The following is a 25088-nucleotide window of genomic DNA, read 5'->3' on the forward strand; positions in this document are numbered from 1 at the left end:
TGTTTCCTTCTTTTTCTCTCAGCTTTTCACTACTTTTTCATTTTGGTATTTTTTTCTTTTTTCTTCTATTTCCACTCTTTCCTTTAAGTCATATTGTGCACAATTTTAGATAATATTTGGTCGTGTAGGGATTAAAGAAGCAAAAACAACCTGAAGAGCCGCTTGGGACCCGAAAGAGCCGGTTCTTTTTAGTGAGCCAAGCCGAAGAAGCCGGTTCTCGAGAAACTCTACTGACTTTACTGAACTTTGTTCTACTTCGACCTTGACTTCCAAATGACGCATTTAGAACACAATGTCAGGGGAACCCTTGTATTTTTACCTTCATGCACTGTAACTTTGACTTATTTCGCTTCTTAATTAGCAATTTTGAGCCCTGATTTTTGTGAGCTGGCTAGATTTTCTTGTGCTCTGGGTAGTGCACGATTGAGCAACCCCGCAGCTTAGAGGGAACATTGCGCTGGATAGATTTTCTTGTGCGCTGAGAATGTGCGGGCAGTGCGCGATTGCGCACCCGCGCAGCTTAGAGGGAACATTGGTTGTATCACTGAGTATCTATCTGTTTAAGGGACTGTCACATACTTTTGGAGCTACTTATCACTCTACCATTGATGATTACCTGTAAAAGACAAATTAAGGTACCTCATATACATTTGAGAGGACTAGCACAAAAGATCAGAAAATGTGTTACAACTGTACCCGGTCTCCCCTACTATACTAAGGCTCTTACTTGAGGCAGTAAGTAAATAAAATGTTTAAAGAACATGCTCATACATGGCCAAGTTCTCTTCTTGTCCTATGTGTGTGCTGTGTGTTACCAGCAGCTTTTCCTCCTGCTCCAGCCACCTCTGATCTTCCTCCATCTGCTGCTGCTGTATCATCAGCTGTTCCTCCATTAACAGGCACTGTTGGCCTACACACGGCTGTGTGTCTAATGCCCTGTCCTACACACAAGCATGGGCATGCACACACACGAACACCACCAGCATACAAAATCAAAGATGGTGCACAAGAGAAAACATGCAACATATGAAGACAAACATGCACACACAAAGAGAAAATCAATGGGAAATTGTTGAGAATCAACAGTGGTAACACAATTGACTGATAAAGAAAAATGAATGTGTATGGCTTGATTGTGATACAAAACTCACTGAAACATCAACACAGTGACAAAAAGTTTGTCATAAGTCAGACCTACACTACCATTCAAAAGTTTGGGGTCACTTAAAATATCCTTGTTTTCGAAGGGAAAGCGCCGTTTCTTTTTTCAATGACGATAACATCAAAGTAATTTGAAATGTAAATGGTCTGCATTTATATAGTGCTTTTCAAGTGAATGAAGACGCCCCTAAGCGCTTTACAATGTGCTTCACACTAGCCCATTTACACACACACACACATTGATAGCTGCTTTTCGGGGGCATTAGGTATCTTGCCCAAGGACACTTTGACACATAACACGGAAGCGTTGGGAATCGAACCTGCGACCTCTTGATCCCAAGACAAGTGTTTATTCATATAACCCTTAATCACAAGAAATCTAGAAGGGCTGCACAGACTACAATTACACCAAGCACTTAAACAGTAAACACACTCTGCTCGAAGACCAAAATTCATTAAAAGTACAGTGCACAATGCATCCAATTCAGTTTAACAGATGTAACGAACAAGAGGACAAATACATTTGAGTCTCTAGTTGTAGAAATGGAGGCTTTACATGTCCTTAACTAGAAGCTTGGTTGAATAGTACCCGCAAAACACAAGTGTAAACATCAAAAGTAAAGTGGCGACTCCAAGATGCTGGCCTTCAAGGCAGAGTGGCAAACTAAAAGCCATATCTCAGACTGGCCAACAAAAGGAAGATGTTAAGATGGGCCAAATATCACAGACATTGGACAACTCAATTGATGAATAGAAGTGTGACTTTTTCATAGAAAACACAAAATTGTCTGGGGAAACCCGGATCTCTGAACAGTCGTGTAAATTGCCTTGCTAAATAGTTTTACCCAGTTAATTGATTATTTGACCTTATTGAAATATGTAAACTCACAATTCCCACATTTTTGCAACTAGTGTATTCCTCAATGATTTTATTGATGGTCTTAAAGTTGAATCATCCCTTAGTCTTGTCCGGTGTCCAACATGAGTTAAAAACAAAAGCCCACAAAGAATGCCAATCCTTACCTCCATCCCTGAACCCCAATGTGCCATGTCCTGCCCATGTGGTTGAGGGAGGTGCTGTACATGGGAGTGTGCATGCACATGGTGGCGTGGGTGCGTGTGCGCATGGTGCGATTCCAGCATTGTAGCCTGTGGGGGGTAAAGAGCGCTCGGCACTGACGGCAGCGTGTGAGGACCGGGGTAACTTGCCATCTGACAAAAACAAGGATGAAAACAAGTCTAGCCAAAATACTCAAAGGTGCAGAATAATATATGATACAAACCGCATTCCTGGTTGATGCAGTTTACATACCTGGTAGTGTCCAGGGTGCTGGGCACTAGGGTAGTAGCCTTCACTGGAGCGTGGGCTGGGGTAACCGGGTCGACTGGGCTGTAGAGAAAGAAGAGAGACGGAAGATTATTACAACTTTATGGGGATGTTAATCTGTTTTGAGTCTTAAAAAACAGAAGACATTACACAAAAAAACTGCCAGTTTTTTGGGATATTAGCTACCAAACAATTCCAAGAAAAAACAGAGCCTGTAACTACAAAAGTTAGTTGCACCAAACAATAAGAACACTAGTTAGTACTGTAATTACAAACACACATGCCATGAACCTCAACTCAAGTTGTTTCAGTCCTTCTAGCAAACAGATTCACTAAGGACACCATCTACTGGTGATCAATGGTAGAGGTTTGAAACCTGAAACAAGTAGTGAACAAAAAAATGTGGACACAAGAACAGTAACATATCTTCTGTGATACAGACTTAAAACAATTAGTGTACCTGGAGACGGTAAAGGCAGTTTTAAACACTCTGCAAGTTATCGTATTATTCCTTAAAAGTTATAATGATAAAAGTTAAGCACAGCACCCATTTTTTTCCCCTACCCTAGCAAATCTTTAAAAGGAAACAAAAACAAAAGTGTTGAGCGGCACAGAAGATTTGTGGCGCAATTCATCGCTTGCACTCAGACTCATTGATCACCATAAAGTTGAAAGTGCTGGGCTGAGTGAGGTATAGAAAGAGAGCTGCCACAAACACATGACACCAAGACAGAACCCAGTGTGAAGTGTGGCTTTTGAATATTTGAACATGTCAGCCAAAGTTAACATGATTTTATTATTCAACGTTCTTCCAATAGTGCACATCAGCAAATTTAACTGAATGGGTTAGGATTACAAAAATATGTATTCATTCATGGTGATAAATCAAGGAATTAACACTGCAAAATATGTCATTGATATTGTTTTATATGCTCTTGAACTCAGAATTTTGATATTATTTAAAAAAGCTTGCAGTTTATCATTAAATGTGGGACAAATCACGATCATGAAAATTTGGCCAAAAATTATATCTGCGACACCCTGAACACAGTTGCAGGTTAAAAGGCTGGTGCGCTGTGGCTTTTCATTCTGAGTAAGCTAAACATAGAGAGTGATAATCTGAGGACACATCAACACAAATCCTGACACAGACAAAAACAAACAACTGCCGTGAGATGAAACACCGCGAAGGTCAGTCTGCAGCATGCTGAGAGGCTGAGTGTGAGCGCATTCGTGCTGACTTCACAATGCTGTTCTTGGCTGCAAAGTAACCCAACTGACATGAATAATTTAAGATCCAAATAAAGATGATGACGTTAGTATTAAATGAAGGGTATTTAAGTTCAAAACAAAAATGCTGCAATATTCTCTTTTGGTCCGCTACTTGGGGTTATCATCACAATTCAGAATATGAAATACATTTTTTATTTAAATTAGCTGAAGAAAGTAATGGGTTGGATTATTAATAAATAATGTGTGATTATTTTGCCCATTCTGGTTGAATAATAAAGGGAAAGTAAAATAATACATACTACTATTCACCATTGAGAATATTTGTACAGAACTGAAGACTGTAGCAATTTAAAATTACTATGATTTGCTATATTTGGCGGAGAACTGCAAATAACTACCTTACTTATATCCAAGGAAACAAAGAGAAAAAGAATGAGAAAAATGTGCTGTGGCAAATCAATACATATATTGTATATACAAATATAATTATATATATATAATTATATATATATATATATATATATATATATATATATATATATATATATATATATATATATATATATAATGTGTGTGTGTTGAATGTGTGTACAATATACATTCAGAAAAAAAGCCAGAAAAAATACATATCTATACATAGAATTATATATTTCAGGCATTGTTAGCTAAATTTGGTGGTATTAGATAAAAAACAGGAGAAGGGGTTTGCTTATACTTTTTTTTAATCGTGACATTTATTGTCATACATTTATTCTGTTTTTTAATATTGGACACCTACAAAGGAGATTGCATATTATACCTCTTAGTTGTTTGTTATTTAAACTATTATTCCTCACTGTTGCTTGTTTTGACGATTGTGAACTGTTTAAATCATTGTTAACAACTGCCAGTCACGTTGATGTTCTTTGATAACCACACTCTTTCGGCAAATCTGCTTTTGTAACATAGGAAATTCAATAAAAAGAAGGGGACCAGGGGAAGTCCTTTACTACAGGTTGGAATTTCTTATCTGAAAGCTTGCTCCCCTGTTCTCCTAGCAGGTTTAAAATTCATAGTGTAGATGTCTTCCCTCCTAATTCTAAGAGTCAACAGAACTTTAAACTGATCAAAACATAATAACGTTGCAGAAAACAGCTATGAGAGAAACAGAGTAGGTTACCTTGCCAGGTGTAAAGATTTCATAAAAAATTTGAAAAGAATGTTGCAACATTTCCACTGCATATTCACATGCAAGTAGTAGTTGTTTAATGCATATCATTACCAAACTTTGGAAACCTGCCTTTAATGATCCGTAAGTGGGACGTATGCAAGGGGTGAGACAAGATATGTGGGCACCTAAAGGGGACAATGGCCTTTGGTTGGGCAGATGAGTAGTGTTGGTGGATATAGTATAAGCAGAGTGCACTGGGATTGGTTTGTCACAGTGCGGAAATGTGAGCTCAGGTGGTAGGAGCCTCCCACACAGGGACTGGAGGTTAAACCCAGGTTGAAAGTAAACTGGAGTATTAGTTTGGCGTTTGGGCAAAAGAGTTCTTTGTGTCTTAAATTTGGCATCCTGGTGATTAAAGGCCAAACAATCTGACATAATGGAGGGTTGACAATAAGGTCTTGAAATTACAGAGAGCGGAGGTAAATCTCTTGTAGAAGAAGAGGAGTCATTTAATTTAGAATGAAATAAACTGGGCAGGTGGACGTCAGATGGGGGATTTGTTTTGAGTGCACAGCTGCTTTTGGGCAGGCTCTTTGAATTTTTAGGTTGAGGACAAACGTCAACTAGAGACTGCAAGTGGAAGCTGGGCTCTGTGTTTATGTGGCACTGAGGAAACCCGCAACTGTAATGGGTTTTGTTGTCAAAATGGGGTGACACCACTGGACAAGGGGAACAATAACATGAAAATAGAATTGATGAAATTGGACGGGCCATGGGTGAGTAGTAGCATGTAGAAGAAATAGGAGGGTTTCTTAGGCAGATGGAAAGCTGCGAGGATAAGTGCTGGTTTTGATGGCAATGGTCAGGAGAGGAATTGGACAGAAAATCCAGACTGAAGGAGGACTGCAGTGAGGGACCATGACTGGGCTGCAAACACAATAGAAAGATCAAAAGTAGAGGAAGACCAAATGAAGGATTTTGTGGGAAAAATGTTATCTCAAAGAAATGAATAGACACGGGTGCATTCATGTCACAAACACATCAATATCATCAAAACACACTGTGGTGCTTTGTTATTAAAACTGTAAAGAGGTGTTACCAATTGCTCGAAGCAGGGGAGTGAGCAGAGATAGAGTAGCCAGCAGCTGGGGCAACATGTAGGGAGGGTTTTTGCGGAAGGCAGGCTTAGGGTTTCTTACTCATCAAATACACGTGGTAATTTCACATTTTCCAGTTACTTACTTACTAAGGAAATCATTTTGTAAAGACAGTGGTTTGAAAGAGGAATTTCATCAGCTTTGCTTTGAATAATGAATAATGTCATCGAGCAGCTGAATTGACTCCAGGAAATTCAACCACCAGGTAAAACATAATAAAATTATTGTGTTACAAACAACAAAACATCTGTTGTGTGTGTGACTTCCATTCAGAAACATTAAATCAATCTGTTGGACTCAAACAAAATGAATGAAGAAATGATCTCACCTTTGGGGGCGCTTCATCAGAACCCCCTGAGTCCCAGGATACAGTGACCTGCCTCCTCATCTCCATCCTGTTCCTCTCCTTCTGCTGGGCTTTCTCTTCCTCTAGTATCGTACTGCACAAAGCGAATAAAGGTGACATAAGATCTGAGCCGTCTTTATGTTGCAAAGTAACTGCTGTATGTAGGCTGTCAAAAAAGTGTCTTTGTTCTTAATAGTATTGCTACCCAAATCCAGAACTGCAATTTAGAAGAATATCTTATGAAGTATATACCATCAACATTTCCCACGTCCCAAGAGAAGATAAGCGGTTTGGAAAATAAATGAATGAATAAACTATGAAGTGCTTGGAAGGATTGATTGGTTGGAAAAGAGCTATAAATGAAAATGTATACTGCATAAAAAACTCTTTCAACATAATCTTGGATGATCTAAAGAACATTAATGAAAAGTCAAAAAATTCACAGTAACACAATCTCTCAAATGTGTTTTCACTTGAACAAAATACTTGGATTGTAATCGAAACACCTTTATAAGTTAAAGTGATTCCATAAAGGTGAACCATAAAGGGACAACAAACACTTCACAAGACACACCTTAAAATTAGTAACCGTAAATTTAACTATTGAGCTAAACCAATCAACTTCAGAAATTTAATATTTTTCAAATCTTACCATACAACTGTGTGCAAAAACGCTTTTCTCCCACTATACGTTCCTATTTACTTAATTTAAAAAGATAAAGGTAAATTATAGAAAAGATTCCTGAAAGAGTTAGGAATGAAACGGAGTTGTGTGGTCCAGCACATGCTCTGCACTCATAGTCTCCACAGAAGTAGATGCTATTTTAAGAAACATCATTATTACCCCTCTTTTCTGTTGTCTCTCACGATGGGTGTGCGTGTCCCTGCACCTGTCTAAGTTGATATCCAGGCAGGCTCTGTCCTTATTGTTAACCTTATTCACATATATTTTAATATTGGTGTATTTTTTGCATGTGAACTCTTAATTCATGCAAGGGCATCAGTTAAAATTAAAATCTTTGTGTTCTTTTTGGCATAGGAGGAACTTTTCCAATAATATGTCTCTGTAAAGTTTATTTAAAATGATTGAAAGTGTTTTATGAACATGCCTGAGAAAAGTATGTGGCATAATGTTAAAGTGCAGTGTTAATAAATGGCAGCACAGTAAACATCAATTTGCAACACAACACCTACTGAAAAGAGACCGTTTATGTCTTCTTGTCCCATTTGGATTAATAAACAGAATGGATGAACCTGAAGGACTATTGCGTCTGTATGTTTTCTTTTCATTGTGGAATTATTTAATAAATAATAATAAATAATAATCCCTACAACATTTTCAAATGCACTGAATTATTTATTACATTTTATCCGTGAATATTTTTTTCTTGTTAAAGCACGTATGACAAATAACAAAGAAGAGGAAAGTGCATTGCTGCTGAACACACTTTTTTGAAATTCTACATTCTTACACAAATAAATAGGTTTCGATCATATAGAAATATTTTACCCATGGGTTTTGCAGCTGCGTTGAAGAAAATGAAATAGATGTAAGGTAGGAAAATCTAGCAGCAGTAGACATTGTTTAATCCATGCAGCATAATATATTGCTGAGCTGAAGTGCATTAGGAAAGATCTTGTCATCATTTACGTTTTTTAAACAACTAATAAAGAATTGCTTTACCTCAAGAGCAAGACAATATAATCACAGCAGTGTATCCACTCAACATCCGCATTTACAGCCAATAAAATCCACTAATGAGATGCTCTTTGGACAAGGCTAAACAATGACAAATCCAGCATCACGAACAAGAAAACCCAACTCTTCTGGCAGATTGACAGCAGCGTAATATGCTGCGATACGGCACGAGGGGCAGAAAAATCACCCAAAAAAATGAATGGAAGAGTCAAGCAGCTCACAGCGTAAGAGAAAGAAAACTTTGACGACTGGAGAAGTGCACAACCAGAGACCCGCTTACTCCTTTATTTCTCTAATCCCTCCCACTATTCTGTCTTTCTCTATTTTTCTTGGCTCGCTGTAACCCTTGGCAGCTGCCCACTGTGTAAACGCACACACATGCACACACAGATTGTGTGTAGTGCAACTGAAAGAGAAGCTGAAAGTGGTGGATTTGGCAGGCGAGAGCTGCAATTGATAATATGATATAAATGTTTTCCAGACTAAGAGCAAACCAAAGCCGTTTAAACCCTTAAAAGCATTACTTTTCCTAGTAAATGCAGCCAATAACTCGCAAAAGAATGACCACCTCAAACAACAACCAAAACATTAGAATACATGAATCAGCATTTTGTCGGTTATGCATTGCATTAAAGTCAGATTATTAACGCAACTTGCCAGATGTACATCATTTTTTTTACAAAATGAATGCGATGTGCTTGACTACAGTCAAGTGGGACAGAAAACCATGAGATTATGAATACACATTTTTGCAGTTAAATAACACATGTTGGAATTTAAAAGTGAATCTTGTTGGATTAGAGAACTCATTAAAAGCATAGCATTCCCCCATTTTAGGGCTTGGAAATGGGGAAAAATGTGTGTGAGTAAATAATTGCAATATTCCTCTACTTAGTGCATTAATGTATGTGGGCAAAACTTGGAATTCTAGCGGGACTGGAAGTCATTGCCTGACAATACAGAAGTACAGTGACCCCTGCAGTCCAAAGGATGAAGAAAAATTAAGAAATGGTTTAGAAGAGGCTAGACTAGACTAAACTAAAATAGAATGGTCTTTGTTATATCAACGTTGTGAAACATTGAATGTAAAGAGATTAGGCATTGCACTCCAGGATAAAACATATAAAAATAAATATTTTGAAGAGAAAAAAGACAAAAGATTATCAGGATAAATAGACAAAAAAATCATTACAATGTAGTAATCACAAAAAAACTGGGCTAAGTTATAATGATAATAATGATAATAATAATAATAATAATAATGCAATGAAAAAGAATAGTGCATTGTAACATTAGTGCAATTAAGATAAGTGCACAAATGTAGCAGTTAAATGTGACCGTGGAGGGATGGATGAACTATGTCATGGGATTGTCAAAAATTTACTGAATTGAGTATGAATGAATACAGAAGTTTCCAAAATATTAAAATGAATGGAAATTGAACTGAGGAACTCGGTATTTTGAGTACTAAATGTGAAGATGGTAAATGGTAAAAAGATAAGTTCTGAAAATGATGAGTTGCTAATGATCTGCACATATTGAGTCCAAAAGGTGATATAAATACCTGAGCTGCGTTTTCAGTTCATTGAAGCGCGGCCTTTTGCTTGGATCGTACGACCAACACTTGGTCATCAAGCTGTACAGCGTAGGCGGGCACTGCGGAGGCATGGCGAGCCGTTCACCATTCTCAATCCTTCCAATGACATCATTGTTTTTTACACCTTGGAAAGGCTTGATGCCATACATCAAAATTTCCCACATACAGACACCTGAGTTAAGCCAGAGAAAGAAACAAAGACAATTAGAGTAAACAGTGAGCAAATTAATCTTGTTCAAATGTAAATCATTTTCAATTTTAGAATAGTGCATTAATCAGAACTTACCAAACATCCAAACATCACTGGCTGTTGTAAATCTTCTAAAGTTGATTGACTCAGGAGCCATCCATTTGATGGGAAGTTTACCCTTTGAGGCTGAGAGAGAAAAAAAAACATAAAACAAAGAAATTCTCTACCTATTGTGTGCAAGTTTCCAGTTGAGCGGGCCCAATAAAAAAGTGGCATTCTGACCTTTGTAGTAAGAGCTATCCTCCATGTACCGTGACAGACCAAAATCTCCCAGCTTCACACAGTCTACAGTTGATACTAGGACGTTCCGTGCCGCTATATCCCTAAATAAAAACGCATATATTGTTAGAGCAGTAAATGGCAATTATTTGGAATCTTCCAGTCCTATTTTGCCTCAAAGATTTAAATTTAAACTTAAGTGATTCAAAGCAGGACTGAAGTTTTTATTTGGTACGTAACACCCCCCCAAAATAGTCATTTAAAATAACTAAATAGGTTAAAAAAAAACTGCAGTTCAGGCAACACACCTGTGCACAAAGCGTTTACTCTCGAGGTAGGCCAAAGCTGTGCTGAGCTGGTAGGAGTACAGGATGAGTGTGGCCAGGTCTAGACTATACTTCCTCACTTGCAGGAAAGAACGCAACTACGCAAGCACAAATCAAAAAAACATTTTGAAGTAATGCCAACAATGACAAGTAATTGACAAACCTGTTAGTTATCTTACCTCTCCAAGTGTGCAAAGCTCCATGATGATCCAGACTGGATTCTCAGTAATAACGCCCATTAGCTTCACAATGTGAGGATGGTCAAACTGCCGCATGGTTACTTGACAAGGTGACAATATGACTTTTTAACAAAACATTCCTAACAACAAGTAACAACATCAACATTACACACACACTTTGAAAGCTTACGTGCTTCTTGGAGAAATTTCTCCCTAACGCTGTCTGATGTTGAGTTCTTACACGTCTTCACTGCCACAGACAATCCTGGGTTCTCCTGCAAGATACGAACACATCTAAATATTTTAAAGCGCTTTAATTACCAAATGGTATGAAGAAAGCCGTGTGTAAGTTGTGGTTATCATTATACATACACTGATTCTCCAAAGTCCAAATAAAAGTATTATGATAAAGTCCCATAAATATACTACTGTCAAATAAAAATTTTGTGTGGTGATCAAAAATAAAAAAAAAAAAATTCAAGGACTAACTGTAATTTTTTATTGCTTGTTTGCGATAGTGCATCCATCAACCGTCTTCCTGCTTTCTTTCCCAGCTTTACCATTCTACTAATATAACACCTGCCACACCTATATTAAATAGCCAATGAATTATGTTAATCTCAGAAGGCTGTCGACCGGACATGCAATTACCAATATTTCATGCTTATAATAATAATAATAATTTCCTTTGTATTGTCATTCTTTGTAACAATGTACACAGACTGAAATGTCGATACACCTGACCCGTTGTAGCGAGCCGATGCAGCCGCAGCCAACAGAGGGCGCCGCCATTTTACCAATGTTATAAGTCTTAGGTATGACTCGGCCGAGGCGCGAACCAGCGACCTCCCAGTCTCAAAGCGGGCGCCCTACCATCTAGGCTACTGAGCTGGTGTTGTTGTATTGTCTGTTGATACCCTTGCAACATCCATTGCAGCCTGGTCATCCTGGAAGAGGGATAACCTCGTTGAGGCCCTTCTCAAGGTTTCTTCATTTTCCTAATCCTGAGGTTTTTGAGTTTTTCCTTGCCCTCATGTAGGTTTTAGATCATGGTGTAATAGTATTCCGTAGTCTGTTCAGCCCGTTGAGATTTTGTGATTAAGGGCTATACAGATAAACATTACTTGACTTGAGGTTTCTTCTGGACATGTCCAAATCATTGCTCCATTCTTAATCCTCTAGTTTAAATCCTAACCATTCTATTCACTCCCAAAATAAAACCACATTCAAACCACTTTATTTCTAATGAATGTGATTGCAAATTTGCGTCCAATTCAAAAAATGTTGTCGCTAAAGACAAGAGGATCAAAAATTCACTGAGTGTGTCATGTTAATTTAATGGTTAAGGGATTCAGATTACTCTCTGAAAGAATCAAATTAACTGAAGACACGGCATCATTCAAAGTGGAGTGTACTGAAAAGAATGGGTAATAAAATCCTCCTTTGCCAAAAACTCTTTGAAATTTGTAGTACACAATTGTGTCCCTTGGTTCTGTTGTGAATGTCTGCAAGTGTCCAGAATAAAGGTCTTTTTGGTACAAAAATGACAAGGCACCAAACAATTACTCTATACAAGCTAGATAACCCGCTGTCTCATCTACATTAATGCCTTGCAGCATCTCATTCAATGACATTGCCCAACATATAAACTGCACAATAAATTTGATGTAAAATCAAACTTTACAATTTATACTAAGGCGTTTATGTATGCTTACCGGGCTGAGGTAGACTCCTTGGTGGACGTCCCCAAACTGTCCCTCACCTATGCAGCGCCCCAATTCAATGCATTCCCGTTGAATTTCATAGTCCTGTGCTGGATACACAATATATTGTGAACACAAGCACACACAGAGACAAGTGAAGACAATTGGAACCAAACATGCATATATCCACACACACAAACTAAGCTTGACAGAGCACAGTGCAGTGACTTGTCATTTGCACGTGATTACCAGTATCTGAGCAGATTATTCTATTGTACGCAGAAACGATATGTGGTGGTAACAGGTTTAACAGTGGATTATTTATCAAATAATTAATTTGCATGTCTACTCTGGCAAGCTTTGTAGCAGTCTGCATGCAACATCAGCATCAGCAATACAAACTGCGCAGGCCACAAATCGAACTTTAAATTCATGACATATCAAAAAAACTTTACACTGCATGTTTTTAATCAGGTGAAAAACACAAAACGATTGTGTAGCTGAGTAAGACATATTTGACCATTGCTGATTTCTATCAGATTAATTGCAAACATAAAAATACATTCCTTTACTATTCTTATATCCCAACGGATGACACAAAATGTTCCCTTGGAGTGATGATACAAATGTGAACAGAAAGAGAAGAGTTAGGGGTAACAGATAACAGTAAAAAAAATTCTTTCGTTCATTTACTGTTGCAGGCAAACAATGAAGGAAGATCACGAGCATCACCAAAAATCAAAGTATCACCACAACTAGTCAAATGGTATGTTTAAATTATTACCTTGATCTAGTCCATAGTATTCTAGGGAAATTGGTATTTGAATGATAGGAGAAAAAAATAACTAACTGTGAGAACAACAAAAAAACATACTTGGAATATTTCAGCAGTTGCTAAATTGAACCCCAAAGCCCACAAAAAAAAAATTGAGATGTCAAAACGTTCAATCGTAAGTATTAAGATGTAGGAAAGAGAGGTGCTGTTCTACACATCACACTTTACTAATCAACATACATTTTGATATATCCTGTCTAAGTATATACGGATATGCCCATTGTAAAAAGGTCAATTAGTGTTGAGGAAAATTCTTACTTCATGTCGTGAAAGAGAAATACTAATAATTTTGATGGGAAAAAGGATGTTTGAAAATGCCTATGCAAATACTAGAAATTAGAACATTTATAATTAAATTGATCAGAGTAAGCTACATCCACCGACTTTGAACCGTGAAAAAGTACAGCTATTAGTCAAGACGAGCTTTGAAAAGCTGTGGAAACATAGGAGTTATATCTGTGGAGCCTTATGGTGGGTTTAACTGTGACAACACTAAATCAGAAAGTCCTTGTAAATTATGTATGTAAAACTGCAGCAACACAGATTAAACCATCCATCATGCAATTTTAATCATCAAACAAGTTTGATCGAATCCACTAATTTAAGCATTATTTGTTCAAATAAACTGGGGTACTGTTGATTTACTTACTTGAAGGCATTGTGTAAGTGTCCTCCTCATCTATGATCTCAGCATAGTCATCAGTTTCTGTAGAGCCAAAAAGGTAAAATGACAAAAAGAATATTTGAGACAAAAATGACGACTCAGAAAGTTTTACAGAAAAAAAAATATCACCATAAAATGCAGTAGAGTACACGTTATTACATGAATTCTAAAAGACTGGACGAAATTACCTTTCCAAAGTAATGCCACCATATCCAACTGGGAGCACATACACGACATCTACTATTAAACTTAAGCAAGCACAAGAGACGAGGATAGAACATAGTGGTGTGTGGCGGTAAGAAGCAGACACAAAGAGGAAGAGGGAGAGGGTGGGATGGAAACGGCTGTTCTTTCCAGAATGTGTCAAAAAAACAGATTGAGTCATGAAGAAAGCGACATCACTTAAAGACACAGATAGATGCTTAAAACACATCCCAAAAACAGAAATAAAAATATAATATATATTATATTATTTACCATCGCCACTATTGTGCCCTGTAGAAGCCACATGCACCAAGAGATGCATACAAAGAAGGAAGGAGAGAAGTTCAGTAATTAGTATGCATGAACAGTTAGGACTGATCCGGAAAGTATTCACAGCGCTTCACTTTTTCCACATTTTGTTATGTTACAGCCTCATTCCAAATTGTATTAATTTAATCTCTTATCGCAAAATTCTACACAAAATACTCCATTATGACAATGTGAAAAAGTTTTTATTTTATTTTTTTTTAATTTATTAAAAATAGAAAACTAAGAAATCACATTTACATAAGTATTCACAGCCTTTGCTTAATACTTTGTTGATCCACCTTTTGCAGCAAATACAGCCTCAAGTCTTTTTGAATATGATCCCACAAGTTTAGCACACCTATCGTTAGGCAGTTTTGCCCATTCTTCTTTGCAATAAGTCTCAAGCTCAATCAGGTTGGATGGGAGACGTTTGTGCAAAGCATTTTCAGATCTCTCCAGAGATGTTCGATCAGATTCAAGTCTGGACTCTGGCGGGGCCACTCCAGGACATTCACGAAGTGGTTCTGAAGCCAATCTTTTGAGATCTTGGCTGTGTGCTTTGGGTCGTTGTCCTGCTGAAAAATGAACCTTCGCCCCAGCCTGAGGTCAAGAGCGCTCTGGAGCAGGTTTTCATCCAGGATATCTCTATATATTGCTGCATTCATTTTTCCTTCTATCCTGACTAGTCTGCCAGTTCCTGCTGCTGAAAAACATCCCCACAGCATGATGCTGCCACCACCATGCTTCACTGTAGGGATGGTATTGGCCTGGTGATGAGTGGTGCCTGGTTTCCTCCAAACATGGCGCCTGGCATTCACACCAAAGAGTTAAATTTTTGTCTCATCAGACCAGAGAATTTTGTTTCTCATGGTCTGAGAGTCATTCAGGTGCTTTTTGGTAAATTCCAGACGGGCTTCCATGTTCCTTTTACTAAGGAGTGGCTTTCGTCTGGCCACTCTACCATACAGGCCTGATTGGTGGATAGCTGCAGAGATGTTTGTCCTTCTAGAAGGCTCTCCTCTCTCCACAGAGGAACGCTGGAGCTCTGACAGAGTGACCATCGGGTTCTTGGTCACCTCCCTGACTAAGGCCCTTCTTCCCCGATCGCTCAGTTTAGAAGGCCGGCCAGCTCTAGGAACAGTCCTGGTGGTTCCAAATGTCTTCCATTTACGAATAATGGAGGCCACTGTGCTCATAGGGACGTTCAAAGCAGCAGAATTTTTTTTGTATCCTTCCCCAGATTTGTGCCTCAAGACAATCCTGTCTCGCAGGTCTACAGACAGTTCTTTTGACCTCATGCTTAGTGTTTGTGCTCTGACATGCACACTCAACTGTGGGACCTTATATAGACAGGTGTGTGGCTTTCCAAATCATGTCCAATCAACTGAATTTACTGCAGGTGGACTCCAATTAAGCTGTAGAAAGATCTCAAGGATGATCAGTGGAAAAAAGATACACATGAGCTCAATTTTTAGCTTCATGGCAAAGGCTGTGAATACTTATGTAAATGTGATTTCTTAGTTTTCTATTTTTAATAAATTCAAAAAAAGTAAGTAAGATTAAATTAATTTGGAATGAGGCTGTAACATAACAAAATGTGGAAAAAGTGAAGCGCTGTGAATACTTTCCGGATGCACTGTATATTCGCTTTAACATGGTCATTTCTTAGATGCTGCATACAAGGGAGCTAATCAAAGGTCAAAAAAACCTAGGAAACCTTAGGATGTCAAATCTGTGTGCCAGTGGCAGTCACTTAAGCCCCTCATGCAAACATATGGAGTGCAAAGGGAGACTTCACTGCAAACAAAGAGCAGGCTTCATGGGGGGAAACAGGCACTTGTGTGTCCTCAAAGGCTTCAGCCATTCAATAGTCATTCAGAGCATTAAAGTTAACAGAATCTGACACAGAGTGAAAAAGAAGGCCAAAATATATCTTCTACCTGAGACACAAACCGCTCTGGTTCGTACACCGTCTATCCGCTTTTCCATTCGCCTTTCGTGATTTGAAACTCTGCATCAGACAAATAAATGCAATATAACACCCTGTCATGCATTGGAAAAAATCATGAGGACGATGGAATAAAAAACTTTGGATCAGAGATTTTCTATTTGCTAAATATTGTATGATTCAAATGTGTTATTATTAGAGTTTAATTTTGGACACAGCATTTCAAAGTTTCCCTACTTACTTTGGGATGGATGGTAACGCTCTATCGCCTTCTGCAAAACAAAAACAAAAACCGTGGTGAGGGCTAGCATGTGAATGTCAAAAGCGTTTGTAGTTATTTTTAGAAAAAGTCAAAAGCGAGGAGCATTTTCAAAGTGACAAGCATCTTCATCCGAAAGCAAATTCAATTATCTGGTTGCGTGACTGAATAGTCATGCTGTAATTGACAGTATTTAAACAAATGTTCATTCATATTTACCCTGCACATAAGGCAACTAATGCAAATACATTAGGTCTAATATAGCTGCAAGTGGGAGTGTCTCCTACCCTTGTGGACTCTGACAATGAAAGAGTGGCTCGTTGAGGAGAAAAGCCGACAGTAGCCGTCAATCAAATCAGCCATGTTTTCTGCTGTGGTCAAGGATGCTGTGGTGACTGTGAGAGGCTGCCAAAAGCAAAAACACACACACACACACACACACACACACACACACACACACACACACACACACACACACACACACACACACACACACACACACACACACACACACACACACACACACACACACACACACAAACGCACACACCCACAGTCTAATGAGCAAGTCAATGCATTACTGACATTGAACAGTTCACATATAAACACATCCATTTTTAAATTTGCTACAACGTGGTAACCACATGTTTCTGAGCTCGCACATCCATTATGCAACACGTCCACTAGTAGCATACGCATGCTGATTTTGTCTACATCTTTAGTCGGAAACAGTGTCACGACAAGGTAATATGAAAAGTAATGATTCAGAAACATGTGATGATGGTAACACGAAAAGGTTCTTCTGAAGGACGCACTGTCATTGTAAATCTCTTTAAAAAAACAGTCTTTGATCATTCCAGTGTGACACCACGATGGATGACAAGCATATAAATGAGAGTATGTGTGTGTGGTCAAGTGTTTAGTCACCTCTGGGGCTCCGGCAACATTGAGCTGCAGCATGCCTTTCCTGTCCTTTTCTTCCAAAGGTGAATACTGGATGGACTGAACCTGGTTGAAGTTTGCTAGGTGGGTAGGCTATAGAAGTAAAGATAAATGATATCTAATTGTCATTAAATGTTTATTTTAAATGACCCAAAAGCAATCTGAAACATGCCATTTGTACATTCAAGAGAAACCGGTAGAGGGCGGTGTTGTGAAATACTAGAATTAAGTGTATCAAAGGCTAGGTTCACATTGCAAGGAAATCGTATTTTGTTGCATGGACACGATCTGTATCCAATCTGTCTAAATAGCAAAAATCAGATTTCTCACACCAGACCTAATTCACATTTATATGTCGTCTTAAATCCAATCCATATCTGATCTTTTGGAATGCGACTTCTGGGTGAACGTGCAAGGCTCATTACTGTGACCTGCACATCATCGCGATGCAGGAGGAAGCGTAGAACTCAATAAACATGGGTGACAAAAACACGGACAGCATTCAATGGAGGAAAGGTGAGGTTTTGGATTTAAATATTACAAACTCAATTCCAATGAAGTTGGGAAAGTGTGTTAATTGCAAATAAAAATTGATCCAAGTAAATTGCAAATTCTTTTCAACCCATATTTAAATGAATGCACAGCAAAGACAACATATTTATTGTCTTCACTCATAAACTTTATTGTTTTGGGAGAAAATCATCAACTCTGTAATTTGATGACAGCAACACGTGCCAAAATAGTTGGGACAGGTGTCAATAACTACTCAGAAAGTGGATGAATGGAAATCAACCAACTATTTGCAGGTGAACAGATGAATTAGCAACAGGTGAGAGTTTTTACTGGGTATAAAAAAGGGAGACCCGAACAAGCTAAGTCATTCACATGCAAGGATGGGGCGAGGTTCACCTCTTTGTGAACAACTGCGTGGGCAAATTGTTGAACAGTTTAAAAACAACATTCCTCAAAGTACAATTGCAAGGAATTTAGGGATATCATCATCTACAGTCCATAATATTGTGAAAAGGTTCAGGGAATCTGGAGAAATCACTGTGCGTAAACGGCATGGCCGTAAACCATTATTGAATGCCCGTGACCTCCGAGCCCTCAAGCGGTACTGCATTAAGAACCGACATCAATGTGTAAAGGACATCACCACATGGGCTCAGGAACACTTTGGAAAACCACTGTCAGTCAATACAGTTCGACGCTATATCCGTAAGTGTGGGTTAAAACTTTATGTTGCAAAGCGTAAGCCATTCATCAACAACATCCAGAAACGCCGCAGGGTTCTCTGGGCCCGAGCCCATCTAAAATGGACTGATACAAAGTGGAAAAGTGTTCTGTGGTCTGATGAGTCAGTTTTCCAAATTGTGTTTGGAAATTGTGGACGTCGTGTCCTCCGGTCCAAAGAAGAACAGAACCACCCAGACTGTTATGCACGCAAAGTGCAAAAGCCAGCATCTGTGATGGTATGGGGGTGCATGAGTGGCCAAGGAATGGGTAACCTGCACATCTGTGAAGGCACCATTAATGCAGAAAAGTACATTCAGGTTTTGGAACAAAGTATGTTGCCATCCAAACAGAATCTTTACCATGGGCGCCCTTGCTTCTTCCAGCAGGATAATGCCAAGCCACACACTGCACGTCTCACGACAGCGTGGCTTCGTAGTAAGAGGGTGCGGGTGCTTGACTGGCCTGCCTGCAGTCCTGACCTGTCTCCCATTGAAAATGTGTGGCGCATTATAAAGCGCAGAATAAGACAAAGGAGACCCCGGACTGTTGAACAGCTGAAGCTGTACATAAAGCAAGAATGGGAAAGGATTCCACTATCAACGATTCAACAACTAGTCTCCTCACTTCCTAAACGTTTATTGAGTGTTATTAAAAGGAAAGGTGATGTAACACAATGGTGAAGAAGCCCCTTTCCCAACTACTTTGGCACTTGTTGCAATTATAAAATTCTAAGTTTATCATTATTTGCTTATGGAAATAAAGTTTATGAGTTTGAACATGGATAATCTTGTCTTTGTGGTGTATTCATTTAAATATGGGTTAGAAAAGGTTTGCAAGTCATTCTATTCTAATTTTACTGACATTTTAAACTTTTTCCCAACTTCAATGGAATTGACTTTTGTATTTGGGGGGACAAATCTGTTCAGCCTTTGGTGCCAAAATACGTTTCAAATTGCTATATACGCTACGCTGTTAGCATCCATGAGTACTTCCTCAAACAATGAGCACGTTGCGTGTGACGTCACGCATCATTTGCAGGACACGTTCAAACAAAAGACGCAAAAAAGTCAAACGACATCGCATACCATTCGCATCTAGTTCAAATTGTGAAAGATCTCACAGATATCACAGAAAAATCTGAATTCAGCATTAAGCTCTGCAGCGTGCACCGAGCCAAAGTCAATCAAATCAAGTCGGAAGTTGAATTTTTTAACCAACTTTTTGAAGTTCACGTTCTTATTTTGTTGCGCCGACACATTACATAATTTATTGATGAGGCAAATTACGTTTGGCATGAAACATGTCATTTGATACTAATCCACATGATCAAATCATGAGGAACTTGGTCGTGGACGTATGAGGAGTTGAGACTACAGGACCATAAAAATCAAATAGGGCAATGTATAATGGTTAATAAAGCTTCATTCTAAGTTACAATTTATGTGAATACTCACCGTTGAGCCCTTGTCAGTGAGGTAGCTGATTCCTTCCTCTGGTCCGATTGCTAACTCTACTGATATTACCCAGCTAGACTGAAAATAGAAAAGAAAAAAAACTGATATACTTTCTCTATATTTTATCCCATGTTGCTTTACGAAGATGTGCCTCGTCAAAGGAAAAAGAAAATACAATGTTGTGTTTGTTCCTTTTTGAACACACTGAAAACATTCGAAAGTCACGTTTTTCACTAGCAAAATCTATGGAAAAATATTTAAAATGATAAAATGAAATATTTAAAATTAAAGTTAAAATGCCTTTTTTGATACAAAGAGGTCCCAATATAATTTATAGGTTATATTTATTTGTGTGGTTGTACTGTGTAGAAATTGCACAACTATTTAAATTTAAAATATGTTTAAGACTCACCATATTTAACTAAGGGATTCTCTACTAAATGGAGGTCTGCCATGGGCTGCAGATTGTGTCCCAGTTACAGTACACGAGCAAAACCGTGTGTGACTAGACCATTGCCTCTTGGCCAAATAGTGATGACCCAATATTCAGAGAACTCTAATTTTAGTGTCACAGTAGTGTCAAGACACTATTCCGTTCCATGTCAAGAAATACAGTTCTTATAAAGAGAGGAAAGAAAAAGTTTGGTCTTTAAATAAAACATTTTCAACAATGTTTTTTTATGAAACAGTATTCAAGATCTATGCATTAATCACACTTGCCAACTTATATGATATCAGCTAATAATATATGCCAATTTGGATAATTTCTAAAAGTTATTCTACTTAATATCTTATCTTTGCATATGACAGTAGTGAAGCTGTTTCATTGTAAAACTGGAACACTTTGAAAACAGGAACAAGCTTAAAGCAGGGTGGACCACAATATTTAACAATTGCCTAACCAAAAGGCAATGTATACTATATTAAAGACAGTTTACAAACCCCAAGGATTTACCAACTCGTAGCAAATGGCAAGGAGACTCGATTTAAAACATGTATAAACTTAAATGGCTTTAAACTTGTCGAGTTTTAGGCTGAAATGTTTAAATGCTGGACCCTGATGTGTAGAAACAACCACCATCCTATAGAAAACTGGCATCTTGCAACTTGCATCAATACATCGCTACCACTTCATTGAGAGTGTAGGACAGATCATCCGAAAATCAACTGACTGTTTGGTTGAAGTAAGCAATTAACCTGACAGCATTCCACACTGATAGAGACTGTAAATAAATTCCGGGCTCTTACATGATAGAGCTGGGAAACGTGTGAATGACCTTCACAGCTTATCGAACAGGGAACAATATTAACAGAAAAGTGGCTTACCCCTAATGCACATTTGAAGCACTCTTTATCAAAGTGGTAGATGGGAGAGATGATCTCGAAAAACTTGTGGATGCTCTGCTCATCATTGAGGTTGGCAAACTGTTTGAATGTCTGTTGGATATGCTTACGAAGTGTTTTTGCCTGGACGAAAAAAGATTTAAGATAGACAAACATTAAAAATAAAAATAGGTGTCATCCTCCAAAGAAATAATGCCCAGTAATTTTTTAATGCACATTGACAACATGGTGTGCAAATGTCATGCTTTCAGGCATCCATCAAGCAATCTAACATCTATTAAACCAAACAACACTTCCAATTTGGTTCCTTAAAGCCATGGAAAATCTTTCTTCACAATTAAACTTAATAATTTCCACGCCTTTAAAGTGACCCATGATTGTAACCCCTAATCTAACATCAAAAAGGAATCGCAACCACATGCACAAGTTACATTTTCTGGCTCGACTGTACTGTATGCAAAGTACCAATGCCTCAATCCCAAAATACAAGGTTCTCACTCCGTCGGATAGAACTGAATGTGTTTGGACTTGACCACCATCAGTCCACTAAGATGATAGCACAGAAAAGAGTGGGCATATTCGATGACTCTATTTTCTGTTCAATTCCAATTCTACTCATATTTACATCCATCCATCTTCTGCACCACGTATCCTCAATAGGGTCAGGGGGATGCTAGAGCCCGTCCGAACTATCTTTGGGCAGTGAGACACCCTCGTTGATTGTCAGCCAGTCAGAGGGCACACAGAGACAGACAATTCGCTCGCTCATTTACGCCTAAGGATAATTTGGAGAGGCCAATAAACCTGACATGCATGTTTTTGGAATGTGGAAGGAAACCGGAGTGGTAGGAGGAAACCCACTCAGGCACGGGGAGAACATGCAAACTCTGCAAGAGAGATTGCGGTTGCTGGAATTGAACCCTGGACCAGGGACTGCGCATCTATCCGCTGTGCAGCCCTATTAATATCTACAAAGAGATCTATTTCAGTTGATGTCAGGCAAAAGATAAGACTACACGACTCACTGGTTTTCAGACGATCTGCATTAATGCTGACTACACAGAAGTCTGGTTAGGGAACAGCTACATGCACCAAGAAGTACGTGGCTCATGCTGTTCTATGTTTGATTTCCAAAAGTTACTAAAATATGTTTTTTGTTAACATACATCTATACAAACAAGCCAGCCAACGTGGTTATGACAATAAGCAAAGACATTCCTGCAGTATTGATTTTTGATCAGTTTTAATCTTTACCTTTAGAGATTCCAAAAGGCTTTTAGGGAAGAACCTTCTCAAACCAACATCTTTCCTAAAAAAAAATAATAGCAAAAAATACACATTAAGATGGGTGAATACTCACAAAAACACGTTATAAATAAATAAATGTTACTCTAGAAGTTCGTAGTTGGATTTCTTGTCAAGGGCATTTCCCGGCATCTCTCTGAAGAAGCGCCTGCAAAGTCCAAGGATGACTGGGGTTAGAATCAACAGCAAACGAGAAAAAATACTTTCCAAGAAAAGGGAGCAGGAACAAGTTGTGATAACACAAACCATTCTTTTACCTTATTTCTAGACAGCCTAATTTCAAAGCTACTTCTTGATCGACTTGATCAGCGATATGTTGCATGTAGTCACTCTTTACCTGTTAAGACAAAATGTGACAGCAGACAAATTTAAGTCTGTGCAGTAATATTTTAGAAAAAAAATGTATAGCTTGATGAATTGCTAAAATTACGTGATAGTAATTAAAAATTGGATTTGGTTAAATTTGAGAAATTTAATAAGGTTTGCTGCTATAAACAAATCATTGCAAACTTAAATTTAAACTATGGATTTCAGAGTACAAGGAAAACAGTTCCTTTAAAAGTCAAATGCATTTTAATTCTTGTGTAAGGTATACTTGCTGGGGTTAATTAGGAGAGAATTAGGGGAATGCATACATACAGTGCATCCGGAAAGTATTCACAGCGCTTCACTTTTTCCACATTTTGTTATGTTACAGCCTCATTCCAAATTGTATCAATTTAATCTCTTATCTCAAAATTCTACACTAAATACTCCATTATGACAATGTGAAAACATTTTTTTTTTTTTTTACTTTTTTTGAATTTATTAAAAATAGAAAACTAAGAGATCACATTTACATAAGTATTCACAGCCTTTGCCATGAAGCTCAAAATTGAGCTCAGGTGCATCTTTTTTCCACTGATCATCCTTGAGATCTTTCTACATCTTAATTGGAGTCCACCTGCAGTAAATTCAGTTGATTGGACATGATATGGAAAGGCACACACCTATCTATATAAGATCCCACAGTTAAGTGTGCATGTCAGAGCACAGACACCAAGCATGAAGTCAAAAGAACTGTCTGTAGACCTGCGAGACAGGATTGTCTTGAGGCACAAATCTGGGGAAGAATACCGAAAAATTTCTGCTGCTTTGAAGGTCCCAATGAGCACAGTGGCCTCCATTATTCGTAAATAGAAGACATTTGGAACCACCAGGACTCTTCCTAGAGCTGGCCGGCCTTCTAAACTCAGCGATCGGGGAAGAAGGGCCTTAGTCAGGGTGGTGACCAAGAACCCGATGGTCACTCTGTCAGAGCTCCAGCGTTCCTCTGTGGAGAGAGGAGAGCCTTCCAGAAGGACAACCATCTCAGCAGCAATCCACCAATCAGGCCTGTATGGTAGAGTGGCCAGACGAAAGCCACTCCTTAGTAAAAGGAACATGGAAGCCCGTCTGGAATTTGCCAAAAAGCACCTGAATGACTCTCAAACCATGAGAAACAAAATTCTCTGGTCTGATGAGACAAAGATTGAACTCTTTGGTGTGAATGCCAGGCGCCATGTTTGTAGGAAACCAGGCACCGCTCTTCACCAGGCCAATACTATCCCTACAGTGAAGCATGGTGGTGGCAGCATCATGCTGTGGGGATGTTTTTCAGCAGCAGGAACTGGCAGACTAGTCAGGATAGAAGGAAAAATGAATGCAGCAATATATAGAGATATCCTGGATGAAAACCTGTTCCAGAGCGCTCTTGATCTCAGGCTGGGGCAAAGGTTCATTTTTCAGCAGGACAATGACCCAAAGCACACAGCCAAGATCTCAAAAGATTGGCTTCAGAACCACTCCATGAATGTCCTGGAGTGTCCGAGCCAGAGTCCAGACTTGAATCCGATCGAACATCTCTGGAGAGATCTGAAAATGGCTGTGCACAAACGTCTCCCATCCAACCTGATTGAGCTTAAGACTTATTGCAAAGAAGAATGGGCAAAACTGCCTAAAGATAGGTGTGCTAAACTTGTGGGATCATATTCAAAAAGACTTGAGGCTGTATTTGCTGCCAAAGGTGGATCAACAAAGTATTAAGCAAAGGCTGTGAATACTTATGTAAATGTGATTTCTTAGTTTTCTATTTTTAATGAATTAAAAAAACAAAAAACTTTTTCACATTGTCATAATGGAGTATTTTGTGTAGAATTTTGAGATAAGAGATTAAATTAATACAATTTGGAATGAGGCTGTAACATAACAAAATGTGGAAAA

At 38.5% G+C, this 25088-nt stretch overlaps 1 protein-coding gene across 6 annotated transcripts in view; it reads right to left on the minus strand.

Annotated features, from left to right (window-relative positions):
• The window catches only part of LOC148371605 (focal adhesion kinase 1-like), a 58379-nt gene that overhangs the window by 11091 nt on the left and 22200 nt on the right, over window positions 1–25088 (minus strand). For 2 of the 6 annotated variants that reach the window (XM_088326152.1, XM_088326147.1), the window contains 23 exons: window positions 23105–23184; window positions 22933–22995; window positions 22797–22851; window positions 21525–21665; window positions 20199–20276; window positions 17494–17601; window positions 16854–16971; window positions 16549–16579; window positions 16300–16370; window positions 14324–14341; window positions 13832–13888; window positions 13132–13152; window positions 12360–12457; window positions 10835–10919; window positions 10645–10745; window positions 10448–10563; window positions 10143–10243; window positions 9957–10046; window positions 9638–9842; window positions 6357–6468; window positions 2474–2551; window positions 2185–2373; window positions 816–941 (listed from right to left, as the gene is read on the minus strand). In XM_088326152.1, the coding sequence (XP_088182278.1) occupies window positions 816–941; window positions 2185–2373; window positions 2474–2551; window positions 6357–6468; window positions 9638–9842; window positions 9957–10046; window positions 10143–10243; window positions 10448–10563; window positions 10645–10745; window positions 10835–10919; window positions 12360–12457; window positions 13132–13152; window positions 13832–13888; window positions 14324–14341; window positions 16300–16370; window positions 16549–16579; window positions 16854–16971; window positions 17494–17601; window positions 20199–20276; window positions 21525–21665; window positions 22797–22851; window positions 22933–22995; window positions 23105–23184 (2142 nt within the window). Of the gene's footprint in view, window positions 1–815; window positions 942–2184; window positions 2374–2473; window positions 2552–5000; window positions 5799–6356; window positions 6469–9637; window positions 9843–9956; window positions 10047–10142; window positions 10244–10447; window positions 10564–10644; window positions 10746–10834; window positions 10920–12359; window positions 12458–13131; window positions 13153–13831; window positions 13889–14323; window positions 14342–16299; window positions 16371–16548; window positions 16580–16853; window positions 16972–17493; window positions 17602–20198; window positions 20277–21524; window positions 21666–22796; window positions 22852–22932; window positions 22996–23104; window positions 23185–25088 lie in introns of all 6 variants that reach the window. The other 4 variants (XM_088326153.1, XM_088326148.1, XM_088326150.1 and 1 more) reach the window with 4 other exon arrangements.

Source organism: Urocampus carinirostris, chromosome 2, assembly GCF_059441175.1.
Source record: "Urocampus carinirostris isolate Australia breed hairy pipefish chromosome 2, RoL_Ucar_1.0, whole genome shotgun sequence".
NCBI lineage: Eukaryota > Metazoa > Chordata > Actinopteri > Syngnathiformes > Syngnathidae > Urocampus > Urocampus carinirostris.